The sequence below is a fragment of the Varroa destructor genome, unplaced genomic scaffold, assembly GCF_002443255.2.
Source record: "Varroa destructor unplaced genomic scaffold, Vdes_3.0 BEIS01000003.1, whole genome shotgun sequence".
NCBI classification, from domain to species: domain Eukaryota; kingdom Metazoa; phylum Arthropoda; class Arachnida; order Mesostigmata; family Varroidae; genus Varroa; species Varroa destructor.
In genome coordinates, this window is record NW_019211456.1 from 52,651,577 (window position 1) to 52,676,088 (window position 24,512).

At 37.6% G+C, this 24,512-nt stretch overlaps 2 protein-coding genes across 17 annotated transcripts; both read right to left on the minus strand.

Moving 5' to 3' along the window:
- Position 1: 1 nt before the first annotated feature.
- LOC111247559 (protein AAR2 homolog) lies at positions 2-4,731 on the minus strand. Of its 2 annotated transcripts, XM_022798635.2 has the most exons (8): positions 4,298-4,730; positions 4,035-4,119; positions 2,514-2,622; positions 2,087-2,251; positions 1,652-1,764; positions 1,087-1,208; positions 729-936; positions 2-445 (listed from the first exon to the last, which is right to left on the minus strand). In XM_022798635.2, exons 1-8 carry the CDS (start codon positions 4,410-4,412, stop codon positions 256-258), a joined length of 1,107 nt encoding a protein of 368 aa, XP_022654370.1. In that variant the 5' UTR covers positions 4,413-4,730; the 3' UTR covers positions 2-255. The 2 variants fall into 2 exon arrangements, with proteins under 2 accessions (XP_022654370.1, XP_086838616.1); XM_086982490.1 differs by lacking the exon at positions 2,087-2,251 and having other exon boundaries at positions 4,298-4,731.
- Positions 4,732-7,222: 2,491 nt separating this feature from the next.
- Positions 7,223-19,117, minus strand: LOC111247771 (thialysine N-epsilon-acetyltransferase). 15 transcript variants are annotated; one of them, XM_086982500.1, is made up of 6 exons: positions 18,387-19,117; positions 17,833-17,906; positions 17,441-17,620; positions 14,416-14,677; positions 13,206-13,413; positions 11,439-12,114 (listed from the first exon to the last, which is right to left on the minus strand). In XM_086982500.1, the coding sequence occupies exons 4-6, from the start codon at positions 14,530-14,532 to the stop codon at positions 11,897-11,899; spliced, it is 543 nt and encodes a 180-aa protein (XP_086838626.1). In that variant the 5' UTR covers positions 14,533-14,677; positions 17,441-17,620; positions 17,833-17,906; positions 18,387-19,117; the 3' UTR covers positions 11,439-11,896. The 15 variants fall into 15 exon arrangements, with proteins under 15 accessions (XP_086838622.1, XP_086838632.1, XP_022654833.1 ...); XM_086982499.1 differs by having other exon boundaries at positions 17,833-17,990; XM_086982498.1 differs by having other exon boundaries at positions 17,833-18,040.
- Positions 19,118-24,512: the final 5,395 nt, after the last annotated feature.

The following is a 24,512-nucleotide window of genomic DNA, read 5'->3' on the forward strand; positions in this document are numbered from 1 at the left end:
ATCGAAGCGAAAAATCGCGCCAGCGTTATTATTATTAATATATCACAAATATATTTACAGTGACTCGCATGGATAATACTTTTGTCACGTACACACATGGAGTATATTTACAAGTATGCATTCAAATTAATTTGTAAATTTTCCCAGTCTGTATCTGCAAGCAATGTGGCCCGCTTAGACCAGATGTTTGCCATTACCCGCGATGGTCAGTTCGTTTTATGGGGTGACAGGTGCTATGGGGATTTATGATTTTTATCAGGGGGTATTGTCCAACTCAACAACCTGCGGTTGATCTTCTTCTGGTTCTTGGTCAAAGTCCCATTTAAAAGTGCGTGTAAGGTAAACCCGAAATCGGTTAGCTTTATTTCTTAATGGTCCGCTAGGTGGCGCGGATTCAGCAATGTTTCTGAAGAAATTGCTCAAACAGACAACCAAAAAATTCTCCCTGAAAAAATCATATAGAAGGCGGCAGTGAGTGTCAAGAAAGATAACTATATTACAACACAGATATGCCAATTTTGTCGACAGTAATAACTATATTTTCGTTCTGATGAAAGCTGATATTTTAAAATTTCCAGATATACTATTCCTTAAAAAATCTCAACAGTCAATTGTTTCGCAACCTATATTTGCCTGTTAATTTTGCAAACGCAAAAAAATCAATAATAGTTCTTAAAGCAATTGGATAAAAGAATCAACTAGCTTAGATGTTAGTTCAATGATTTTACCTAGACACAATATCCATGAAAAGATCCGAAGGCACCTCCTTCAGCTGAAAGTGCAATAACGAGATAATGGCTAGGAATAGTGACTCCATTTGTTGGCGTGATATACAGCTCTCGGCTGAGCAAATCACGGCTAATAAACGCTTCCATTGTTCAAAACCTTCAAACAGCTGGCCACACAGAAACGTCACGAAAGCCATTTGTATCTCGCCTAAAATCATCGGAATCAATGTAGTAATCTGAGTTTATTGATTCAGACGTGTTGTTAAAAACAAAAATTAACTTCTCAATGATTTCTTAAATAAAAAAGTATATTTTGTTATTTATATTTAAGCAACCTCCATTTTTATAACTGCTTTACCAAGCAAGTCGTTATTTCCGCCGTGACGCTTAAGGAGTTGGTCGAGAACGTAGCTTCCATCCATGCTACAACGAGTAACTTCTGACGCTGACGATCCTGAAGGATGCCAACGTTTCGGAATACTGAAAACAGAAAAAATTCAATAAATCAAATGAGTATCTTAAATGTGATATACTATTCATTTTATAGCGATATATCTTCAATTCGAAAAATAACTTATAAAACTGTGCGCGGATTCGCCGGAGCATATTTTTTGCTTATTATAACTATTATTTTCATTTACTTCTCTTCTATTTTTGTATTGTGTAACAAATCTTTGATATATATGTGGGGTTTCCTTCAAGATACATAACATCGTTTAAGTATAAATTGTGTGCATTATGTTGATTGTTCTAATAAAATAGCGCCGAATACTGTCAGACAACAAATGTCTCATTTTATATTGTCTATATAGCTTTCATTGGCTTACTTAGCAATCCATCAACAAATAATTTGCGACCAGCCTCAGAAACTGCGTCTTCTATATCAATATGAGAGTTAAAACATCGTTACGACGAATACATACGGGGTAAAACGCATTTTTGTCGCCTCCATCTCTATGAGGTTCGGCATCTTACAGGCTCTTGTATCCGTGCCGCTCTTTGTTGGCAGATACTTGGCAGGCTCGAATTGCTGAACCTAAAGTTTTTTTTTTTGTAAAGCCAAGTGAAAAAATTCGGTTATTTAAAAAAATGTTCTTCCATACGTTTTAATTTTTAGGGTAAACTTCCTTAATGTACAAAATAACTTCGAGCTCACGATTACTATCGGATTTCTCAAGTTAGCTTCGTTCGAACTATATCTGCTAAGACAGACAAAGGATTACTCGGTGTCGCACGATACTGACAACTTGATCGGCAATGAGTCATTGTTGTCGTCATTCAGAAAAATTTGTCTTCAATTGCAGCAGAATGAGACTGTGTTTTTCATAAACTAAAACACCTCAGTCCATCTGACTAACCGAAAAAATCAATCCGCCAGGTGGCTCCAGTTTTTCGATCAGCTGTTTACTAATTCGATCGCTCAAAGCCGTCCACTGCCTAAGGGTCTCGAACGGATACGGCCCAAGAAAGCGATCCAATTTCCGAAGGTTCAACGCTAAACATGCCAATTCATCATCTGTTACCTAACGAAAATTTTAGAAAAATAAGCCGGTTATTATTTACTTGGCCAATATTTGAATAGTGTCATATTAATTACAATGGAAAAAACATTTCAATTCGAACGTAGGCGATTTCGCAGTAATCTTCGTTTTCGTGTCGATAGACTATTTAGTAGAGTATACAATACGGATAAATTATGTAAATTTCGCATTAGTTGCAGAAAATTAACGTTATTAGCGAATCACATTGATCTTACTGCGTATTGTCATACTCGCGCGCCTGTACCTTAACGATTATCTCCTCTTTCGTGTCCCATCTAAATGCAAGTATTGTCTTCTCCACAAAGTTATGGAAAAATCCTGTTCTTGGTGCCACAATATCTTTATTGACATAGCTGAAATACAAAAAAAAAGTCAGCAAGCATATCGATACGGTGTTAGATATTATATTTCAACTATGTTGCGATATGTGCGCATTGGCTATGGGTTGCGAAAAATTTCAGTCCGTTAACTCCCAAATTTACTGCTAACTGTACTTGAGACTTCAACGAACTCTATGTGTACGGATATTTTTCTTTAATAATAATAATAACAGGTATAAAATGGTTAGGGCTAGGAAGTTGGTTCAGCTGATATTAAGTAATTTAAAGTAACTTAAGCGAATACGTGTGTTAAAGAGAAAAAAAAGAGAACAACGTATGGTGAACAGCAACGAGCATAGTTACAGATTGGCCGAAATGCAAACATTAAGCAATCATAGACTAGCTGAAAACTCTAAGGATCCTTTCTGTCATGACCTGTGACAAATCTTCAAAAATTTTCGTAAGTGTAAAATCTACAACGCGAACAGATTTAAACAACTTAATTCTTTCATTTGACCAACATACATCTAATATGCAATTCCACCAACGAAAAGTGCATACAAGATATATATATATATATGTACGCTCTTTCTCTTCTAGGTGTCTACTATGTTTATTTTCGGTAAATCGTCTAATGCTCTATTGAATACACAAAGAAATGCATTACATTTACTATTTTCCAAAGCCTCAATAACATAACAGATTCATAGATGGCAATTTTGCATTTATATCATTTTAAAAAATAAATTCAATTTACCTAGTAATCGGTCTGTTGCTACGATAATACATTTTGCACTAATCTGTTGATATAGGACAAAACGTAGATTCATCCAAAATATTTAATACCTGAGTAAGTACGCAACATCTATACTGGCTCAGTAAGAGACGATTTCAGATTTGTAAAATTATATGATTAATTAATTATGCTATCTATTAAGGCATAAAACGTATCTGAAAATATAAAGAAGGACGTTTCAGCCTATAAATTGAGATTTTAACTTAAAGAAGCCTTTTGGCCGTTAGGCGTCTGCAATTGCTAAAAAAATCTTGTCTGAAGCACCTTGAAGGCACACACATATATAACACATGAAAAAAGGCTAGCCACATTATAAAGTGAAACTTTCGAAGGTCTACTAGAACTAAATGAACGTTTTAATTTAGACACAGAAAACAAATGGAGAATAACTAAGGGTATAAAAATATCCTTCACGAGGCTTGTGAACAAATACTAGGTTTTGATTTGATTTAAAGGTAATATCAATTGTGAACCGTTACATGAACACGCTCATTACTCGAGCGTTCATTACTCTTAGGATGGTGATAAAAATTTCTCGTTTGCTACTTAGTCATAATAGCGTTAGGGAGCTACGTGAAAATGTTCTAAAGACTAGAACGTAAACTAACTTAGGGTTAATAAGACGTAATAAGTGACATCATCTACTAACCTGTAATAGACATAATGTATTCCTGGTGGTATCATCTTTATTCCACGGAACTTTTCACCTATTTCCCATTGCTTCATGTCAATTCCTGACAAAAATATAGAACCAAATTTCAAGGTTAGCTTTCAAATCATATGCTTGTGCGACATGGATACATTGCCATCACTCCATGGTATATTATATCAAAAATCAAAAAAGAATTAATATCGAGTTCCCAAAAATTTCAATTAAAATTTATTAACCATAAGCTTCCAAAATATAATTACCAAATTCGGAGCCAACAGGTAGATCTAGGATAACAAGGGTGGCACCGGTCTCTGCCAGTTTCTTGATAAGTTCTGGATCCTGTGACCGTAGATGGTCCTCTGTTTCCAACGACATTTTTGCGGCGTCTTTTGTACCTCGACTAACACTTAGCTCTCAGTGCGGTTTATGACAGATTGCGATGTTTATAAACAAAGACAAGAACAAAGAATTTGAATATTAAATTTTTTGTTTTTCGATAGGTGCAATTTGCTTCTATGACGGACAGACTAATCCAGTAAGTATCAGCTGATTGCTTCACAGCAATTACTTCTATCTTTAAAGTCTGCAAGCCAGCTTGTAATAGTAGACCCTAACAGATTCTCGCATAACTTTGCTTAACCACACTTGTGGGTAATATTACGGCTTAAATACATCGAATAACTTTGTGAGCCTGGTACGTGTGTGGTACGTTTTACCAAAACATTACCCTCGCCGTCCAAATGGGGCGCTGAATTTCAATTCTGCTTGGAAATCCTAGCCGAATCCCTTAATGCGACGAAGTATATAGAGCATGAATGGTCATATATTAAAAAAAAAATTGTATGTTAAAAGTAGTATTATGAACTTTATGTATATTGGTATTTATGTATACTGGTAGGTTTATGTATACTGGTAAATACATTTAGCAGGATAAGGTTCCAACACTAGTTTAGATCGCAAGTTTTGGAAGCAAATTTTCTTAATTAAATAACTTTCTATATAATTATGGCTTAGACAATGTTAGACATCTTGCTAATTTTTATTAAGTTATTAAGTTAAAAGCATAACTTAATGTTGATTGCCGCCTAGATTTTATGCTGAAAAGCAAATAACCGCAGAATTATGGAAGTGAATTTTTTCTTCTATTTTTTATTTCGTGAGTGATCTGAATAGTGATGTAGAAACAGGTGCTAACACAAATCTCAATAGGATAAGTACAGAGTAAAAATTCTCTTAAATGGCATATGTTAGTTCACTAGCACAATTAACAATAGAAAAGCGGAGAAAGCAGTTTGACTGCACTTTAATGTGTCGTGCGGTAGCCACCGATATTCATTTATTTAATAATTAGTAACCTGCTGCATATTTTACACATTTGTTTGTTTAATTGCTCCGCGTTCGAGTTCTGTTCCAATATGTTATATAAAAAATCTGGGTCGGGGGGTCTGTGATAAGTTCTACAATTGTGATAAGTTCTATAACTGTGGTGGGTTCTATAGCCGTGAATGACGTTGTGTCAACTGTTAAAAACCAATAGAAATGAGATAGCGATCGAAGCCGTTTTCCTACACTTTTAAGTACTTGAGCGTTGTTTATATGACGTAAAAAAAGTATTTCTCCTCTTTCGATTAATTCTAGTCCCTTGAATAGATTCTTAAATATATTCGAGTACATTTATCGCTGCACGTTTAGGGCTAGCATCGCAACGAAAAATGAGTGGTTCGCTTTATCTACCATATGACCCGAACGCCTATGCATGGAAAAATGTTCTTCATTGTATCGTGCGTTCATTGTCATGCAATTTTATAGCCACATTATTTTTTGTTTATGTTTTGTGCGCTCCTTTTCAATATAGATACACCATAATTATTGTAAACTCAGCTGGCTAGCAGTTATGGGATAACAGTTTCTCTTGGTGCTTTGTGAATCTTAGTCCGAAAGGTTGTATTCCTGTGATAGTTTTCCATGGTCTAAGCCCTTATTTACGTGGCGCAATTACTTTTGTGATCAACCGAGATAGTCACCTTTGTATCAGCAGCAGCTCCGCCCTTTTATTAGAAGATTAAGCCTATGCATTATATGTGCCTGATTATACTGAAACTTAAGCTTAAATGAAAGTATGTTCGTCTTTTACCAATATTAAAAATACAGCAGGTTACCTCGAAGGCTCCCTGTAACTCTCTAATTGTTGCACCAGCAATAAGGAGCATTGTCAATACTACATTACGGGTACTGTAAGGATACTAAAATTTGTTATTATTGGATTATACTCGGAAAGAATCGCATGCGGATTTTTTGTATACTGGCAAATCAAAAGCAACTAGATAGTTCTGCACTAACTCTGGTGAATAGACCATCATCAACTTCGATAGCCTTAAAAGAATAGGTTCCTGTAAACGCAGTTAGAACATTTATGCCTCCGCGATATTTGTATTATAATAAGCAACACTTGATTATTATAACCACGGCCTTACTAAAACTGGCAAGACGTTGATCGTTTATGCTTACTGCGAAAAGACGTATACGCATGTGTACTGTTTGCCTGTATTTTTACAACGGAATGTTTTATTTCTTAGTTCTACTCATGTTCAAAGTAGAGAAGTTTTCGAAAAAGATGTCATTGTAAAACACTTTTCAATGAAACATTACTTGTTATGATAAGTCGTCGTTTTGCTCTAACTCTTACTATCTGAGTGTATTGCAGTATGCCATTAGTTGAAGACGATTTGTGCATATTTAACAGATGATATATTGTCATCATCTGATTGGATCAGCTTCGTTTTATCTGCCCTTGAGGATTAGTGAAACGATGAAACTTTCATGGCGTCATACGCGGTCGTTTCTATCACAGTGACGCTTAATTAGTAAAACTGTAACTAAAAATTCACGCTGCTTTTTAGTCCTCAAGTTAAAAGTTGACCAATGCAAAGAATACTGCTTGTTCCATTTCTGTTATCTCATGGATTATTCCTTGAAAATCGCTTTGTTGCAAACGATATGTATTAGAGATATTTCAATATGAGTTTTCACAAACATTTTAATTTGATTTTAAGAAACTTCAAAATATTACCCTGTTTGAATGTACAGATCATCTGTACATTCAACCATCGAAGATCAACTGTAAATATCATTATTGATGTTACATTTTTATCACCTAAGTAACCAAGAATCAAAATATGAAACACTTCTATGTCGCAATAAAAACAATCTATTTATTAATTTTATTTAATATGACACTTGGTTACGCAGCAAGTTGCTCTTAATGACTGTTCCAACCTATACTACTTAACGCAGCATTTGTGCATTGCAGCATTTACAATATTTGGGATGATGGAAAGACGTCTGATGCACGTTTTTGCTGATGATACAAAGCTTACTGAGCTGGATGCGTTGACGTTACAGAACGGCCTGGGTTTGCAGCATAAACTATGCATTCATCGTCTGGCTGGGCACTAATGGAGTGAAGAAAATAGATAAGTTACAGTATTTTTAAAATATGCCTTTTTGAGAAGATTTATTATAGGAAACTTCAGTTTTGAAGTTTCAGGTATGACGTTTTAAATGAGACGAAAATCAAACCGTGGTTATGCTCGTACACTTACCTACACTAATATGCCGTCAGTCTAAGCGTCTGATTTTTTTTTATCTGCATACTTTTTCTGTGCAGAAAGGAAACATCTTATAGAAAAATTGCTTAGAAAACGCTGGGAAGTGTCAGGTGTTGCAAAAAAAATAGGGCAAATAGTCGCAAAGTCCTCGTTTTTGGAATTGGTTTTTGTTCATGACTTCAGTAGCATGTTCGATATTCCGCACGATGAAGTACCGAGCATGTAACATTGTGAATGTGTCTTTGTGAATAAATTCAGCGTTTCATGGTAAGGCCATCCGAAAAGTTTCGGTCAGAGAGTGCGTTAATCTTCGTTCTTTTCCATCCTTTTCTGTCATCGTAATCGAACTGTAGGGAAGTCATCTGACTGAAAAGCACCGCTTTCTTAAGCATGATATATAGTGTTACACCATTACATTTCGAAGCAATTACAGGCAACATCGCTTCATGTATTTCTAAGAACTCACATATAGCGTCAAATTCTATTCATTTCGTTTCCGGATACTATTACTGTGTGAACCAATCCTCGTAATCGCCTCTTCGGTATCGCATCAAGACTTGCCCCGAATAGAAGCTCTAGCCGGGGTGGGTCCTGCTGGACTTTCTGGATATTTGTCCAACAGACCTATCAAATGACATTGCTAACTATATATCACCGAAGCCGTAACTATTTGCCAACGCTCAGATCTGCATCCGCAATGGTCGCATTCTCTTCATTATTATCGCAAGGCACTCAAAGGAGTGTGCATTTACCACTCAGCTCATGCTGTCTCCAGCTCGTTTAGGCTAGAAATCTTTAAATACTAGAGAAAACCTGACGCCAGAATTAGTACTTATAAGCTTTGTAAAAAATTGCCTATGCAAATAGTATATATTATAACCTTGAATCTTCTTTAGGCTTTGTAAGTGCAGAACTCTAAAAGGTGATCCTTTTACACTGGAAAAGGTAAGCAGCTTGAGATTTTGAAAGTTATTTATTCAGTCCTTTGAAAGCAGGTCATTTGATAAGCACGAGGATGCCAAACGGAGCTTAATAAATTATATAAACCCGCTGTTCTCTAATATATCTTTTATCCAGTTGATTTATTTCGTTCGTTTGTTCAAAACCGGCATTCTGGATCACTCGAAATTGAAGATAGAAAACTGGGGCTTTTTTTAGGGCTTCGTGAAAATGGAAGAGTAAGTAGAACAGTGAATTGCCGATTGTGTGAAGAGCCTACACTTTATTTCCACGATTGCTAAGCAGTTGAATCCTTCATTTATTTACGATGTAGGGCTTAAATTGCAAATGTTTTTAGAGAATTCCAATATTATCTTTCCGTAGCGGCTTATCTAGCTCATTATATTGGCTCGTGTTATATAGCAAATTGGGTCCTCGCCAGTAGCAAAAAGACATGGAATATTATCCTTACAGTCGGTTCGATAAATACTCTCGATGGTCATTTGAAGGCTGGTCAGCTGCGAGCAACCCAGAAAAACTGGCCATTCTAGCTATGCTAGTTGATAGTGCTTTTGATCTTATTCGTAATTATCTGCCGTGATCAAGAATGTTCGGCGCAGCCTGTTTCCTTTTATTAGATATCACCTCGCTTGACGTCGTTGCTTTGGCAAAATGTCTGTCTCGGAAGTAATACGTCTGGTTGTAAACTGCGCGTTCTTGTTTCTTTTGTATGAAATAATTTCTCGAGTACAAACTGTGACTCTGGATTACCTCATTTCACCAAACCATTCAGTAACCGTTTATGCCATGGTGTTTATATGCCATTTTTTTTGTAAATTTGTATATGTTTGAGAAAGCCTATGCGAACTATAATTGTATAAAATGTGTTGCGTTTAGTTTCATGCAGTAACGATTAAAAATTTGTATCTACTACGCTGGATCGTGCAGAAAGTTCAGACGACGTGAACGAAATCCTAGGGATGAATCGGCACTTCGTGGATTATGCTATAGTCCCAAGGCATTTAATCATTAAAGTCGACGAATTGTTGTCGACGAAGGGATAAACCCTTGGAAGAAAAATCTGATGGAACTTTTAACTTAGACTAAGATGTTACAAGTCATTTAATATGAAAGGCAGCTGGATCTTCCATTTTGTAGGTTAGTTACCTTGACATCCATGCAGTTGTGCTTTTGTTTAACCTGTGTATATTATAATAGCTCGAATTAACACATACCGGTATGATTACATTAACGTCTGTAAGTTAAGCCCCATGACTGTTACTAACCATTGCCTCAGATATGAGCATACTGTGCAGTGGAGATTAAGTTAATGTTTAGCACAGACACAGTAATGAATTCATGAACGTTCGAACACAGATTTCAGTGCCAAGATCTTAGAGAGCAAAGCCGCGTTAGGGAAGCTTCTGTTGCTTCCGATTCATGTTTACAAGTGAGTAGGGCATGAAAGTATCGTAAGTTTTGCGCGGCTTTGGTACGACCAGTATTCCAACTCTAGCGCTAAGGCAGCGTCCGGAATTGATTTTCTGATCGCGAAGAAACGGTCTAGCAACATTTTCCTAGACCGTTTATTGACGGACGCTATTTTTGTTCGGTGCTCTAAATTTAAGGTCAGCTTTACAGCTTTTTCGTTTATATCATATACTGAAATCCTTTACTACTTTATTTGAGTGTGATGTGGCACTGATTTTAATTGATATAGTAAGTGGATAAAATTAGAGATCTAATACTAAAGTTTCCCTTTACAAAGCTAACTGGGGCAGGTCTACGAAAATAAAAATCTAAATTGTAGATATTATCACTGCGCACTAGTTTTACGGATGGGTCCTTTGAATTATCGAGATATTAGAGACCCAGTATATATATATAAGCTGTAATCAGCGTAACCTGTACGTTGAATTCCTTTTTTCAAAATTGGTTGGTAGACAAGTAAACCTGCATATAAATATTCTATTTTACATATAAACACTTAGGTATTTCAGATAATTGTAGGAAACTCTTCCAACTTTGGTTGTATAGCTCGTTTAAGGAATTGTATCCATCCTATTTAGTCCTCTCTATCGTTGTATACGGTTGTTTCAATACACGTCAATATTGAAACGACTGTATACTGCTGCCACGACTGTGTATACGACTGTTAATGATGCATTAAGTTTGTATACGGATAGACAGATAGACGTATCATATTTTGTTCACTTCCGCAAGTGTTATAAACGACGAACTACTTATTTCGTATTATCAGGTAGCAAATATTGATCTTTTTCTATTTAAAAATATGTTTACCTCTCAGAACATTTAATTTCGATGGCACTACACAGTGATATTTGTACACATCTGTCTCCGTATTTAAGCAGACGACGTCTCTTCCAGAGTTATTGGCCTAATCCAGGGACGCAAACTTGTGTTTATAACGAAGAACTTTTTTGATTTTTAAGTGCGCTTCCATACATAAATGAGTTCGGGAAAATTCGATAAAATAGATTCTATTAATTATGGCATTCTCTTATACTCTAATAAAAAGAATTTTGTAAGAAACGAGTCGTAGCTCTTCCGTGAAAGCCCATGTAGCGTCCTTGAAAGAATGAATAACACGCGCACCATTTTGGTCTTTCACTGGGTTACTGAATTACAATCTGGAAGAAAATTTTACAATATTGGCATTCTCTTTTTAAAAAACGACATTCGCGACTAAGTTATGGGTGCAAGGTTGCACATTGAAAAGGCTAAGTTTTTTTCACTTGTCTTTCTCAGACTTGAACAAAGTATCGAACTTTATGTTGAGTTGGGATAAGTTGTCTCTTTTAGAATTTAGTTGCAGACATTATGTGTCCTAAGCTTGGTTTTGTCGAAATAGTATAGTTCTTTATTCTAATTCAGCACAAATATAGTACAAGTAAAAGCATATTGACGCTTCATTCATTGTTTCAAATATATGTGTCATTTGGTTAACCAAAACGAGCTTCGCTGCGCCTTCCAAGCGTCGTCTAGGAATTATTAATTTAATTATCAAATTAGTGAATTAACTGCCGTCAGATTTTTTAATAACTTAATTATAATATAATATGTTATATTATATTGTTACATTTTAATTAACAAAATTAATTACAAAATTAATTAATTAATTACAAAATTAGTGAATTAATTGTTCTTGTTTAGAGACGTTTTGTACAGTTTTTCTTACGTTGTTGTAATTACTTAGTATTATTGTATTCACTTCCATAGTTGTTATTTAAATAATCATGTATTTCCTAGTAAATTACAGTCATCCAAACCGTTTAACTGACTTAGATATTTTTAGATGAGAGCCGACAAGACCGCTTTCTTCCTCTCCGTTTTCGTGAGGTTGTTGCGGTATAATCTCACGCCATAGCTTAAAGTACGATCAAATGCGCCGACTTTTTTGTAGAAATCAGTTCCCAGTTTGTTCCATTCTAAAACAGCGAACTGTAACTGCGTGCATCTTTCTTCTAGTCCATGTTGTGCCACGGAACGCCACAAGGTCATACCGATACCTGATTGATGAGATAAGATTAGTTTATTGTGTGTATGAATCTGGCAACAAATTCAAGATGGCGCGCGTCTCTCGCGCAGACAGTGTTTACAAATGAGCTTGACAGAGAACGTCTGTAAATAGCTCGATATGCTTTTTTCGAATTTTATTCGCGAATAGCTTTATATGTCAAATACGTCTTTTCTCATCCAATGAACTGGACTTCGGTACCAATTACTCTATGTATGTAAATTGACGTAGCCTCTCATCAGAGCATTGATTCAGTGGAATTGGAGTGATATCGTTAGTAACTAATTTAGAAGAGTGTACGCTTTGGTATCGAAGGCATTTCTACATATAAAATTGTCTTTTTCAGTCACTTGATCATAGCTGTTTAATCTGCATGAAAGCTAGAACCTAGCTAACTATCTTGTCAAAACGGTTTTCGTCTTCCGTGGATATTTGCCGACGTAACGTAGCGTCAAAGAAAGCTACTGGTTTTATGCGTTCGCACAAAGGCGTTTGTGCAGATGCGAGTACGCCATTGCGCAACACGCTGTGATAGCCACTTGAAAGGGCAGAGCAGGCCGTTAAGCCATCAGCGTCTTCGAAGAGATAGGAAGAAATGCGATTCGCAGACACGTTTTGTCTACCATCTTCTTGTTTGCTGCGTCTATAATACCTACGAGGGGCTCTTTAGGCGTCTTCTTAGCGTTATCGGTAGCCCGAATGCATGAACTACACGAATGCAAAGTAAAGCTGCGGTAAGCAGCAGGGCTGAGACAAACATTCTCTCTCGCCTATCTTAGACCACAAACTCCCGCGTACTTCTTTCGTATCAAAGCACCATCTCAATAGGGTTCTATCATATTGTATCATAACAAGTTCAACGATACTTCATTTATATATATTTACATATGAAGAAAAAATTTAATGACTCTGAACTTAAACTCAGTCCTGTAGCAAAAAAAAAATGTAACAGTTTGCTATTGCGGAAGCAGGATAATATGCGAACCATAATAAAGCTATTAAAGGATTGCTGCAACGTCGAAAAGGACACATTAGTATTTACGAATCATCGTTGTTTGCCACAATGTATACATATATAGCTACCTATGCGCCGAACGGCAGGTCTAACATAGAGGTCTTCCATATACACGGTTCTCTTTCCTTGTAAGTCGTCAAATCGGAAAAAGTACAAAGCGTATCCGACGGTCTCGCGCTCACCGGTTGTGCCCAATAACTTAGCAACTTTGGCTTTTAAACCCCAAGGTTGTTTGTCGGAAAGATCGGCTTTCAACTCCGCTGCAGTTAATTTCACCTGCAATTTACGTAAATAGATCTCAAGGTGTGACTTTATTTCTACACAATATAATATTCTATACAACATCGTACGGCAGTCTATTTAGTTTCTTGATCGATATGTCTACCGTTTATTAGGTTAAACGGTCTTTTTCTCCTTCCTCAAGCTGGCCGGAATTTTTATATACGTATGCGTTCTTAAGGGCCAATTACGCAGAGTTGCTTTATTCTACCAGCAATGACTTCAGAACTGATACCGCACAGACACCCCAATGGCGCCCTAATTCTGAAGCTATGCGGGCATACCCGGTGTCGTTGCTAAACCGGTTAGTCTTTGTACAAGAAGATAGAAACAAAGGACGAACCCTTAGCGTATCGTAGACGTCAAAGGTGTCTACTAACTTATTCGAACATCAACAGGTTCAATGGCTATATTTTCCGTGAGTGAATTTAAATCGGTCGGCCCACGATCCCTAGATTGTGTCGACGAACGTACCCGATTTAATATAACTAAAAAAAGCACTATGTGTTCACTGAAATAACAAAAGACAGACAGATGGACTCTTGCAATGACGTATGGAAAAAATATGTATAGTGTTATAAGGTGATAGTTTAGCATCTTTTCGACAATATTGTATCTAATGAGTGTGAACACAATCTCCTTATTGGGACATAAAGGGGTTTTATTGCCGATACAAATGATTTATCTTTCCTGGTATAAATAGATAGATGGTTCCATGGCCGGCTAAAAATTCTTTCAGACATTTAGAGGAATTATTTATTATACACACTTTTCCTGTAAATTAAATCTAAACTTTGGCAGCGTAATTTTGCGGTACATGTGAGAATACAGGAATATTAGTAAACAAAGGCTTTTCACAAACGTTTTTCCTAAAGCTGCATACTGCATATAAAACGTAGTATTATATAATAAAACTGCAATGTAACGAATAGTAATAGGCATAACTTATTAATATCATTATAAATGAATATGCCCGATTCAAGAAATCTGTGGTCATACCTGGTCAAGCATATTCTCATAAATTGCTAGTTCCTTGATTAGGTCTATAATGGTTCCTGCATCATCAGGTGTTGCATCCTCGATGATTAGGGAACTGTTCGTCGAGCGAGATGCCATCTTAGGGACTATACTGCACACGATTTTCTCAATTCCAATAGCGGTCGTTGCTTCAACAGACGATAATTGCCGCGCTCGTACAAGGACCTGATAGCTAAATAATCAGCCTTTTTTCCTTTATTTGTGGGTTTCCTTTATATGATGCCTGAAAGATTAGACGTTATTTTTTAACACAGTTCTGTCCTCAGCTGGGTTTCTGCATGTGCATCGAGTGCAAAATCTTCGAGGCTAGAACTAGATAATATCCTTTAAGTATTTAACAATGACAACTATGAATCGTCCAATTGATTCGATCGCTCAGAATCAATTCGATGATTGCGCACACTAGCTTAGATAGTTGTATTAAGACACTTTCACGTTTTCACTTTCGTTTATAGTTCCTAAGACGAGAAACGCGCGGGGAAGAACGGAACACTGCGAAAGCAACAGCTCTGTGGCTGTCCTTGTCGAGCTCTTCATTTGTTTAGAATATATCTTAGTGGATCCGTGCGGCAGGCTGTCTCACTCTTTCCTTAGCGAGATGCTAGAGATATTGACTAACGCTCTTGACAACCGCCCATCCAACAATAAGCTAAATGGGCCACAATGCATGATAGTTTGTTGTTTGTTTTTGTTCTTTCTCTTGCTTCTAATTCAGAAGCTTGTGCAGCTCCAGTAATTCTTGGACATGGCCATTTTGTAAGCATTTCACGACCTCATCAACTTACAACATATCAGTATTTACCTTTCAATGTCACTGCACCCCCAAGCAGAATAACTGTGATAAAATCTAAACATAAGACGTATGTCCTTGTCGTGTGACTCGACTAACTAAGCCAACTCTTACTTGTTCCTTAAGTATATAGCGTTCCTGTGGTTTACACCCCCGCAAACGTACTCATGATGCTCAAGTAATTGAAGCATCATCTACTGAAGCTCTCAACTATAGTTACTACCAACGTTAAACTCTGAGCCGGCCACACTGCTACTATCTGCGTGCTACTATGTATAGTGAATATTATGAAGCAATTCATAATATTCACTATGTGGGTTTGGGTCTTTGACGGGGTTACAACGACCAGTAATGTTCTTGTCTAGAGGTATCTGTCGTTTTGTATATTAAAATTGAAATCAGGCGGGTAACGTGTCATTGACTTACAAATCTTATTGCTAAATAAGCTGCATTAAATAAGCTGAATATATAGCAGACGATTAACTTAAATACATTATAAGATGAGTATTAAATCAATAGTGATATCTCGTCAATTGCTGCGCAATATATAATACTCGAAGAAACGATAGAACTTGAACCTTAACTTATCTGAACGGCTCCTGACGAAATGTTTAAGACACTGGGCAAACTAGAAGAAATCGCATTTAAAGGATGTAGTTGAGTGTAGCCCTGCTATTATTCTTTGGAAAAGGGAAATGCCCACTTAAAGCACTAGTATGGGCGTTTCACCCGTTGAAGCCAAAGCTTCTTTCCATGCACCGCCCTTTCGAAAACAGAAAGACGTGGGACCGTTATTTAATCTTACTTCGAAACCTCTCTAATCGAGCCCTGCGGTCGTAGCGTTCTTTAGGCCTATTCCAATTGCGTCCGGCGCCTGCAAAGTCTTTCTGTGGCAGTATATCTGAGGAAAACCTTCTGACGGGAATCAATGAGAAGCGGTCTTTCATAAGGTAGCCTGCCAGATCTTGGCATGAAAGGGAACCGAAGTGATCAAACGGGCCTCTTAGGTGCTAGCATTTGCTCTCGAATACGGCAGGCCGGCCCTCAAAAGGGTGCTGAACGTCGCCATTCTCACCCAGTTTGCATATTCTGCATTTTGTGTTCGAGGTTTTGCCTACACAAAAAATTTATAAGCTTAAAAAAACCATGACCGCTTAGAGGCCTTGAGAGTGATACGTAAAAAACCATGACGTTGCTCATCCCCCAATACCAGACCCGTAGCAAGGACTCGTCTAATACCGGGCTTGTTTTACATATGGAGAGTTCCAACTCTGTAATCAAGCTTCCAATACACACTAGTTGGACTCTTTTCGAGGTAGGGTGCGATATCTGCTGTGCGGCCTGTAAACCCAGCAACTAGGTCCCATAGCAATTACCTCGCTAGCACCTAAACAGCCGCAGTAGCAGCTGACCGGTTTGATCAAGAGATCATTGGGGTTATCGATGAAATCTTTGGGTTTTGTTAGTAGACTTGCGTCTAATAATGTGTGGGTGGTCCCGGAAGTGCCATACGATTAACGTTACATATTTTCTTAGTTAAGACTCTGCTTTACGTAAAACCGATACGCTTTTCGCGCGTTCAAATCATCTAAATTACAAAATTTAAGTTATTCTTAATACCCTATATAGGACTGCATACGTGAAAAAGGGAGTCTGGTTTTAATTTGCGTAATGTAGCCATTAGCTAAATGTCTATTGAAGTTTAAAAAAAGAAGTCTCTATTTGAAGCGAAAGAAGAAGGAAATTATTGACGTACACGTGCTCTCTGTCTACGAGCTCCCCAGAGTTAGTCAGTGCGGTATACCACCTTATTTGTAGGTGTTTAGACTAGAACGAAAGTAAATTTCTATAGCAACCGGGTCGAAGCGAGCTACAGAAACAACACTGCATTAATTCAAAACTATTCGTAATACAATTTGATAAGGGTAAAAATGTATATCAAGAATAATTAAACCATGTGGTCATCAGTGCGGGACATGAGCACTCTTATCCTGCATTGAAGCGACCTTTTGTGACTCTTTATAGTGACCCGTGCACCCCGTTTCAGGAAAATCTTCAATCAAGTATTTGCTGCGTTAGAATATTCTGCCCATATCCTAATTTGTATTTTGTATATTCTGACTTTTGTAGCAAATCGAATAACATGTCGTGGACTTAAAAACTATAGAATGCTGGAAAAACATTTAACATATATACCTTTGGTTAACATCAGCAGCTTACAGTATAAGCATTCCTAGTGGCACTGGTCCTAAAATAGCGTCTAGCTCTTCACAATGTGACTGTCGTATTAGTTTTATGTTCGTTGCAACTGATTAGAGAAGACGGAATCATGAGCCCGGTTTGCAGACGTAGCGTTCACAGCATCTTCAGTGTGAGCTTAGCGATATGAAAGTTAATAAACGTCTAGATTACATAAAAATTTAAATCTCAACTTAAACTGGAGTTAGTTAGCAGTTTGTCCAAGATACGTATGGGAATGGAAATGTGAAGCTAATTATATTAAGCAATTTCAATTGATTTTAATGTTGAATGACTGTTTGTTCCGTGTAAAAAAGACCAATTGTTTCTACAAAGCCACATTTACGCACCTGGCCTTCAATGAAGAACTACTCCGCCGAGAAGATCAATCCAGTTTTCTGACTCGAGCCGAACGAACAAAACACTACATTGAAGTTTTGTTCATAGGGATCAAGGAAGATTGAGGATCAACATTGAAGCTGGCGACTCTTCAAACGTGTCTGTCCGTCTTTCGATACGAAACTCTAACCGAATTAGTAGTTTGCGGCAGTCCCCCTACTATAGACCATTATCATGTTTCTAGAACTAATTCAAAATTTTCAGTTCTCAGATATTTGAAAGCAACTATGGTGCCTTGTACTAGCATTTATTTCGTTGTATAGTTCTTACGCTACAAGCTAGTAGTATAAAAATATATTAACAAGTTTATGTGTCAAAATTATCAAGTGAAGTACTTTTTGGCAGACAGGCATTACAGTAAAAAAAAACAGTAGTAAAATTCTAATTTGATGTCAACATTACTTGAATAATAAATACTATACTGTGTAGGTACTTTCTAGCAGAGCTATGTTCTTCGTAGAAGCGCGTGTGCACCATGCGAGAGAGTCGAACGAGTTAATCTTACCCTAATAATGAAGGCCACCAAAATACATCGAAGCGCGAAGTCGCTACAGGATCCATAAACTCTCTAAATGGAGACAAAGCTATGTAAACACCATCGATCGTATGGACTTCACTGAAAATGACAGTTATCGTTACAACGATTTGTTGATGGAAAAACTCCCCGCACTACCGTCTAGGAGGTCTTCAAAGAGAAGCGATGATGCTGGACAGTGGCGGCCTGTCAGGACTACGAGTAGCGATCACTCGTTGAGACGATGTCTCTACCCTTGACTAGACGCTTGGTCCTTGTAGGCAACTTGCTGGATTGCTCTCCTCTGACTGGCGTCGGTTAAATAGGTTGCCGCTGTCACCGCTATCTCCTGCCATCGGGGCAAACTAGTCCGTCTAAGGTTTCACGACCTGCTGACGGTGGCCCAGAACCTAACTCTATAACCTGGCATCGGGACGCCGACATCTGCAATACACACACATGCACCAGGACAGCCAATTCGCCGCCCGGCTTCAGTCTGCCTTGAAAGATCTTCTCACACATTCGGCCGCTATTCCTTATCATTGGTTAGCTAATCAGTTAGCAAACTAAGCAGCGAGCTGATGGTTGTTGATTGATTGATTGAATCGGTCAGCCCGCCAGTCAACCAATCAGGTACTTCCTAAGCGTTGAGTAAGACGGCCGCCGTGCAGCCAGCGCGCACCTAATATAATCACGGTATTCATCACGGTATAAACGAATCTAGCCTTGCGTTCGACATGTCCTTTAGATAATGAATAGTGTAAACGAATCGAGCACGGCAAAAACGCACGAGTATCGACTGTCATCGCCGTCTGTCGTATGCAGACCTACGAATATATATATATGCACGTGTGGCGATACGAGCATGTGATGTATATTTCGTATGCGATGCCAAATCGTTCTAGTCTTAATTGTACTAATAATATGAAAATATCGATTCTGCGGTGGCCAAGCTGGCTGGGGAATATTTTTTTAAAACGATTTTATCGTTTTCGTTCCGCTATCGTTGAATACTATCGCGCTAGGTGTAAATGGTCAAGTTATACTGACAAAATGACAACTTACAACCTGGTAGATAACTAATAGGCAACTGCTTCTACCGTAAACACGAAGTCCTGTGTGAGAAAAGATAGGGTACGAGAGAAACGGGTACAGTAAGTACATTGAACTTCTTATATTTTAAATGCACATTACTAAGACCCGTATTTAATGGGTGTGGTAGTGTGGGGTCAGCAGCAGGAACATTAAACGTCTACAAAAAACGGTGTTTCTCTCACTATAGTTTTTCTTCTTTTTTTTTTTAATTATAGTTAGTGTTTTATATTGAGTGATTAACACGTGAATGTTCAATAACATTTTTGATTGACGCTCGACGCACACAAGACAAAACACCCCGATACAAATGTCGCTTCGTATCTAGCCCATTAAATTGAGCTTCCAGGCGGTCGAACTTCATCGATCGTCGTCCGGATCCGCGGGATTCCTACGAACGGCACCTATATTAGTTAGCTTGCTGCTAACCTTGTGATTTTCTTCATTTCATGTGCTCCGTTAGACTTAAATCCAGGAGTCGTATCCGTGCCTATGTGTTCATAAGCCGTTTTTTGTTTGAGTGTACGTTTATCTGCCTCCGGAATTATTCGTAAAAATGCTATAAGTTTAGTTGTCCTTAGCGCAAACCAGTATCATAGATAAAACGCTATTATCCTGCTGTGTTAGCTTGTAAGCACTGTATTGATCCTATCAACTCGGACGTAGTGACACGTATCGTAAACAACGTCAATCGTAGCAGCGACAATAGAGAAAACAGAAGATATTGATAGCCGCGTATGTGAATCTGTTTACATCTCGCAACAGCTACGCGGCCGATATGGGAACAAACGGTTCGAGGGGTCACGTTATTTAGAAATAAAACAGGCGTATTTGAATCATAGTACATCTAAAAATGGTGGAATCTTAAAAGTATGTAACATGAGGATTTTATTATTAATAGTATCACATCCATTAAAAATGTCATGGAGGTAGACATCAAACGAAGCGTAGAAATCGGTAGGGTTAACCCTCTTTGGGACTTTTCCCGCCTTTGGATGAGTAGTCCCTAGTTTCTAATAATCGTAATAACATGTTGGCACATCGTAGCTAATCGTTACCCCGTCATGCGAGCACCTCCATAACCTCGTCCTATCAGACGAGAAGCCATTCTCGAAAAACACGCACACTTATCAACCCGTATTGCAAGCGTTGCACGGCCTAATTCTACAGATGGCTATGCTCACCGACGTAGCATCGTTCATACTTGCCGCACCGCCAGCAATAATGGCTGCTTGAAATAGGGTCGTACTTTTGATCGAAAGGGGTCCGATTTCCAAACGAAATCTTCGGCATCTCATCGCCGTTAATTTTAGACTGTTATAGTTCAGAAAAAACATTAGCTGCGTTCAAACGAATAGCAAGCCAACCTTAGTGTATTATTAAACAGATAATTGAATTATATTTCGACACGTCGGCAGATACATTAATGTGTTTTAGGTTGAAAGCCCCGTTTCGAGTTACTGCCTTGGCCGACTGCGATAGTTAGAGGCCGGAGGAAGTACTCACGAGACCGCAGTGCTCTTCCTTTACATTAGAAGTAATCCTGTTTTGCCTATATTTAACTTCTAACTATTCGCTAATTTTCTAACTAGACAAACACGTTAATGTATAGATTTTATTTACGAACGTCAGACCTCGTATCGAAGCAATTAACACAGCAGTAGTTTAGGGCTTCAGTCAGCATTTTCCAACTTCCACATTCGTACCCACTAAATGCCCTTGTTATATGGACATATATTCCGTAGGTGTATTTGTTAGCGAGCTTAAACCAGTGACTTGTTTAGATTCGGCAGTGTTTCAGCTGACCGAGCCGCACTCAGCGTCTATTTTGAACAGCAGAAACTTGTGGTGCTCGTTAATTGTCTCGATAATAATGATAATAATTGCGACAAATTTGTTTCTTTCTTTGCACCGCTGTTGCAGTAAAATTATCTTAAGAGAAGTATATTGGGATAATTTTACAAAATAGTTTATGTCACTTACGTGTATTCTCGGACTGCTATAATTATAAGAAAAAAAACGTTCATAGCGTTCAGCATGCAATACGCAGCCTACCAGGACAGGCATTACGATAGCCGGAAATCGAAGAAGCGTTCGTTGTACTTCGTGGTTATCGTCGCTCGATGAGTACTCAGCTGCCTGGTTGATACATAAATTCAGTAGTTCATTTATATTTAAAGTTCAAATGAAACCTGAGGAGAGATGTCTTCACTTGAATCGTTTAGCTCAAATGTGTTCCTAGTCTCTGCTTCTACGGTACGGTATGGACCAAGTGAGCTAATCTATTATAGAAAGTCTTTAAGGGAAAATGATGTTCTTTCACCATAGATTTGACTTGCCAGAGATCATAGCCGAGCACATTTTCACCATTCAGGTGAGAAATCTTACGGAAATAAAGATAGCAAGCTTTTTTCGAGTAAAATATATATTGGCTAAGTTGAGAACAAGTTGTACGGGAACGCCACGAGGTAGGCTTCTTTAGAGGCATCTGAACAAAACACGTTTTCGGCTCATATACAATTTAACATTAATCAGTTATTATTTAAGTTGTACAAATAGTCGTATTAGAAATATTCTCAAGCTGAAAATCGATAACTTTAAGATTCGTAACTCATCTAGTGATTCGTACTAGAGAGAGATTCTCTCCCACGAATCCGGAACTTAAATTCTATGAACTGCGTACGTATGAATGGTCTCTGCATATGATTTTTGCGTAGAATGTACGCCGATAAAGTCGCTCCTGATATCCGATACAAGATTCATAACTTCGTTTAGGCGTTACAAAGATGTGGCTCTGATCAGTGCGGCTCATTAGATTGACGAGATTTGCAGGATCTGTAGGCGGTTGAGATTTCCGATTCAGACTCGCCTATCTTAACCAAGTTGTTCTTGACTCACTGACGTATTCATTAAAACACGTCCATACTTGTTTAAATTATGACGTCAATGAAATGATAATAAAAATGTTCCTTACCTAAAAAAAAAAAAACGTATATCGTACAGGGGTTTTGCCGATATTGAGATCCGCTTGCTGTGTTACTGATTTTGTTTGACCATGTTTAGCATCTCGTAAATTGATTCGCTACCACGCTAAACTCAATTTGTGATCCAATGTTGAAACCTTAGTTGAAGTTCTAACGACTGATTAATTAACAGTAAGGCTTAAAGGTAAGGCCACTGTTGTACTATTTCATGTCAATACGAAACCTGCTACTAATTAGGCATTGTCCTGTACAATCAAGCAAATCATAGGTACAATCTTGGAACATTCAGATTTAGAAATTATTATTATTATAGTTGTGACGCCAGGCGCTACCGGAGTGAAGCTTCGAAACCCTGCCTATTTTGCCTTTAGGTCTAGACAACGATACAAATATGGTCAGACACGATTATCACTTTGGTCCAAGATTGTTGGAACTTTGACGAGACTTTTAACTGCACATCGAAAAAACGAATACTGCGTTTTTTCGGCCGCTTCGTAACGTAACTATTGAACTGACGCAAACATTATGTACAGTATTGCGATAACATTGGGCGACGATGGCTACAAAGTGTGCAGGTCCTAAGAATGCACCACTTTATGGTAAACGGTTTCGTTACATAAACAAATAATCTCCTAATTTACATGTTAAATTAAATAACTATAGATATAATAATAATAATAGAAGTTTGCATTTTATGATTTGTACACAGGGTGTTGATGATAAGGGGGGTGATGAAATATAATGAATGAGGCTTTTCTTTTAACGGCGCCGATGCTCATTTTACCGGTAGAAGTTGGCGCTTGGCGGATACAAATGCTTACTTCAAAACCCCATTTATGATTCAGGTCTAATAACCTACCGTATTTATTTATTATCTAACTTACGCTGTCAATAATCATTCAACGATAACTGATTATTCATGTATCGTAACTGAACATAACTAACTTGTCTTCTGTAATGTATTATTTTCGTTGAAATAATTTTTTCTGTAGCTTCCGTTGGCCATTAAGGCCCCAGTTGCGGATTTCCCGAAAGACCATTACGGATCGCTTTCCATGATTCTACTCTTTTTTCAGTTTTCATAACGATTACTGAATAAGCATTTTTTTATTAAGGTATCACAATGAAAAATTAAGCTAACTTATTTTTTTCCTATTTAAACGCTTGATCCCTTTTTCAGTCTACCGTTTTTTTTCTAAGTGCCTGCCTATTTCATAGAGATTACTCTGTCGCTACTGTAGACTTTCTTCCATTGGTGTTAAATAATCACGACGAATAAAACGTATTTATTTTTTTTATGACAAACACTTCCATTACTTGTTTCGCACTGATTAGGTAGAATAGTGATAGCGATCACTGATATATCTTTTCGAAACTCTGAGCATATTCGTGCAGCAGAAACACAAAGCAATACCATCATATTTACCAGTTTTGAATAGTGTGAATCTTTTTGTATTTTCCCACTTACCCCAGTACCGAAACATTATTTTTCAATGTGTCTTGGAAAAGTGGAATAAGAGATGTGGGTCATTGGACCCAAACTGCGCGGTGCGTAATTCAATGACGACGCGCTTTGGTGATCCCATCATCTTTTTCATTGTCGTCTAGACGTCTAACTCAGTAGTTCTATCTTAAGATCGAATTGATGTTATATATATATATATATATATATATATATATATAGCATAAATTGCAATTAAATTACTTCTAATTTACATAGTACTAATAGATATCACTTCTGCATTGCATTTTTCGCTATTCTTTTTTTGAATGTATATTTGAGTTCATCATTGCCACATTATCAGCGCTTCGTGCGAGCAATTAGTCACTACTGAGTTTAACGCTCACATCTTTAAATCAAGGCAAACTTTGTTTCATTTCATTGCTTCATGCAACAGGCTCCCGCCATAAAACAAGATGTGTTTACGCCAGGATTTGAACCTAGTCCCTCATGGTTGGTGCTAAATTTGTACCTCGGTCGATTCGCACATTTCCGTTCCTATTCCTATTATATATTAATCAATTTATCGTTGTCCCAAGC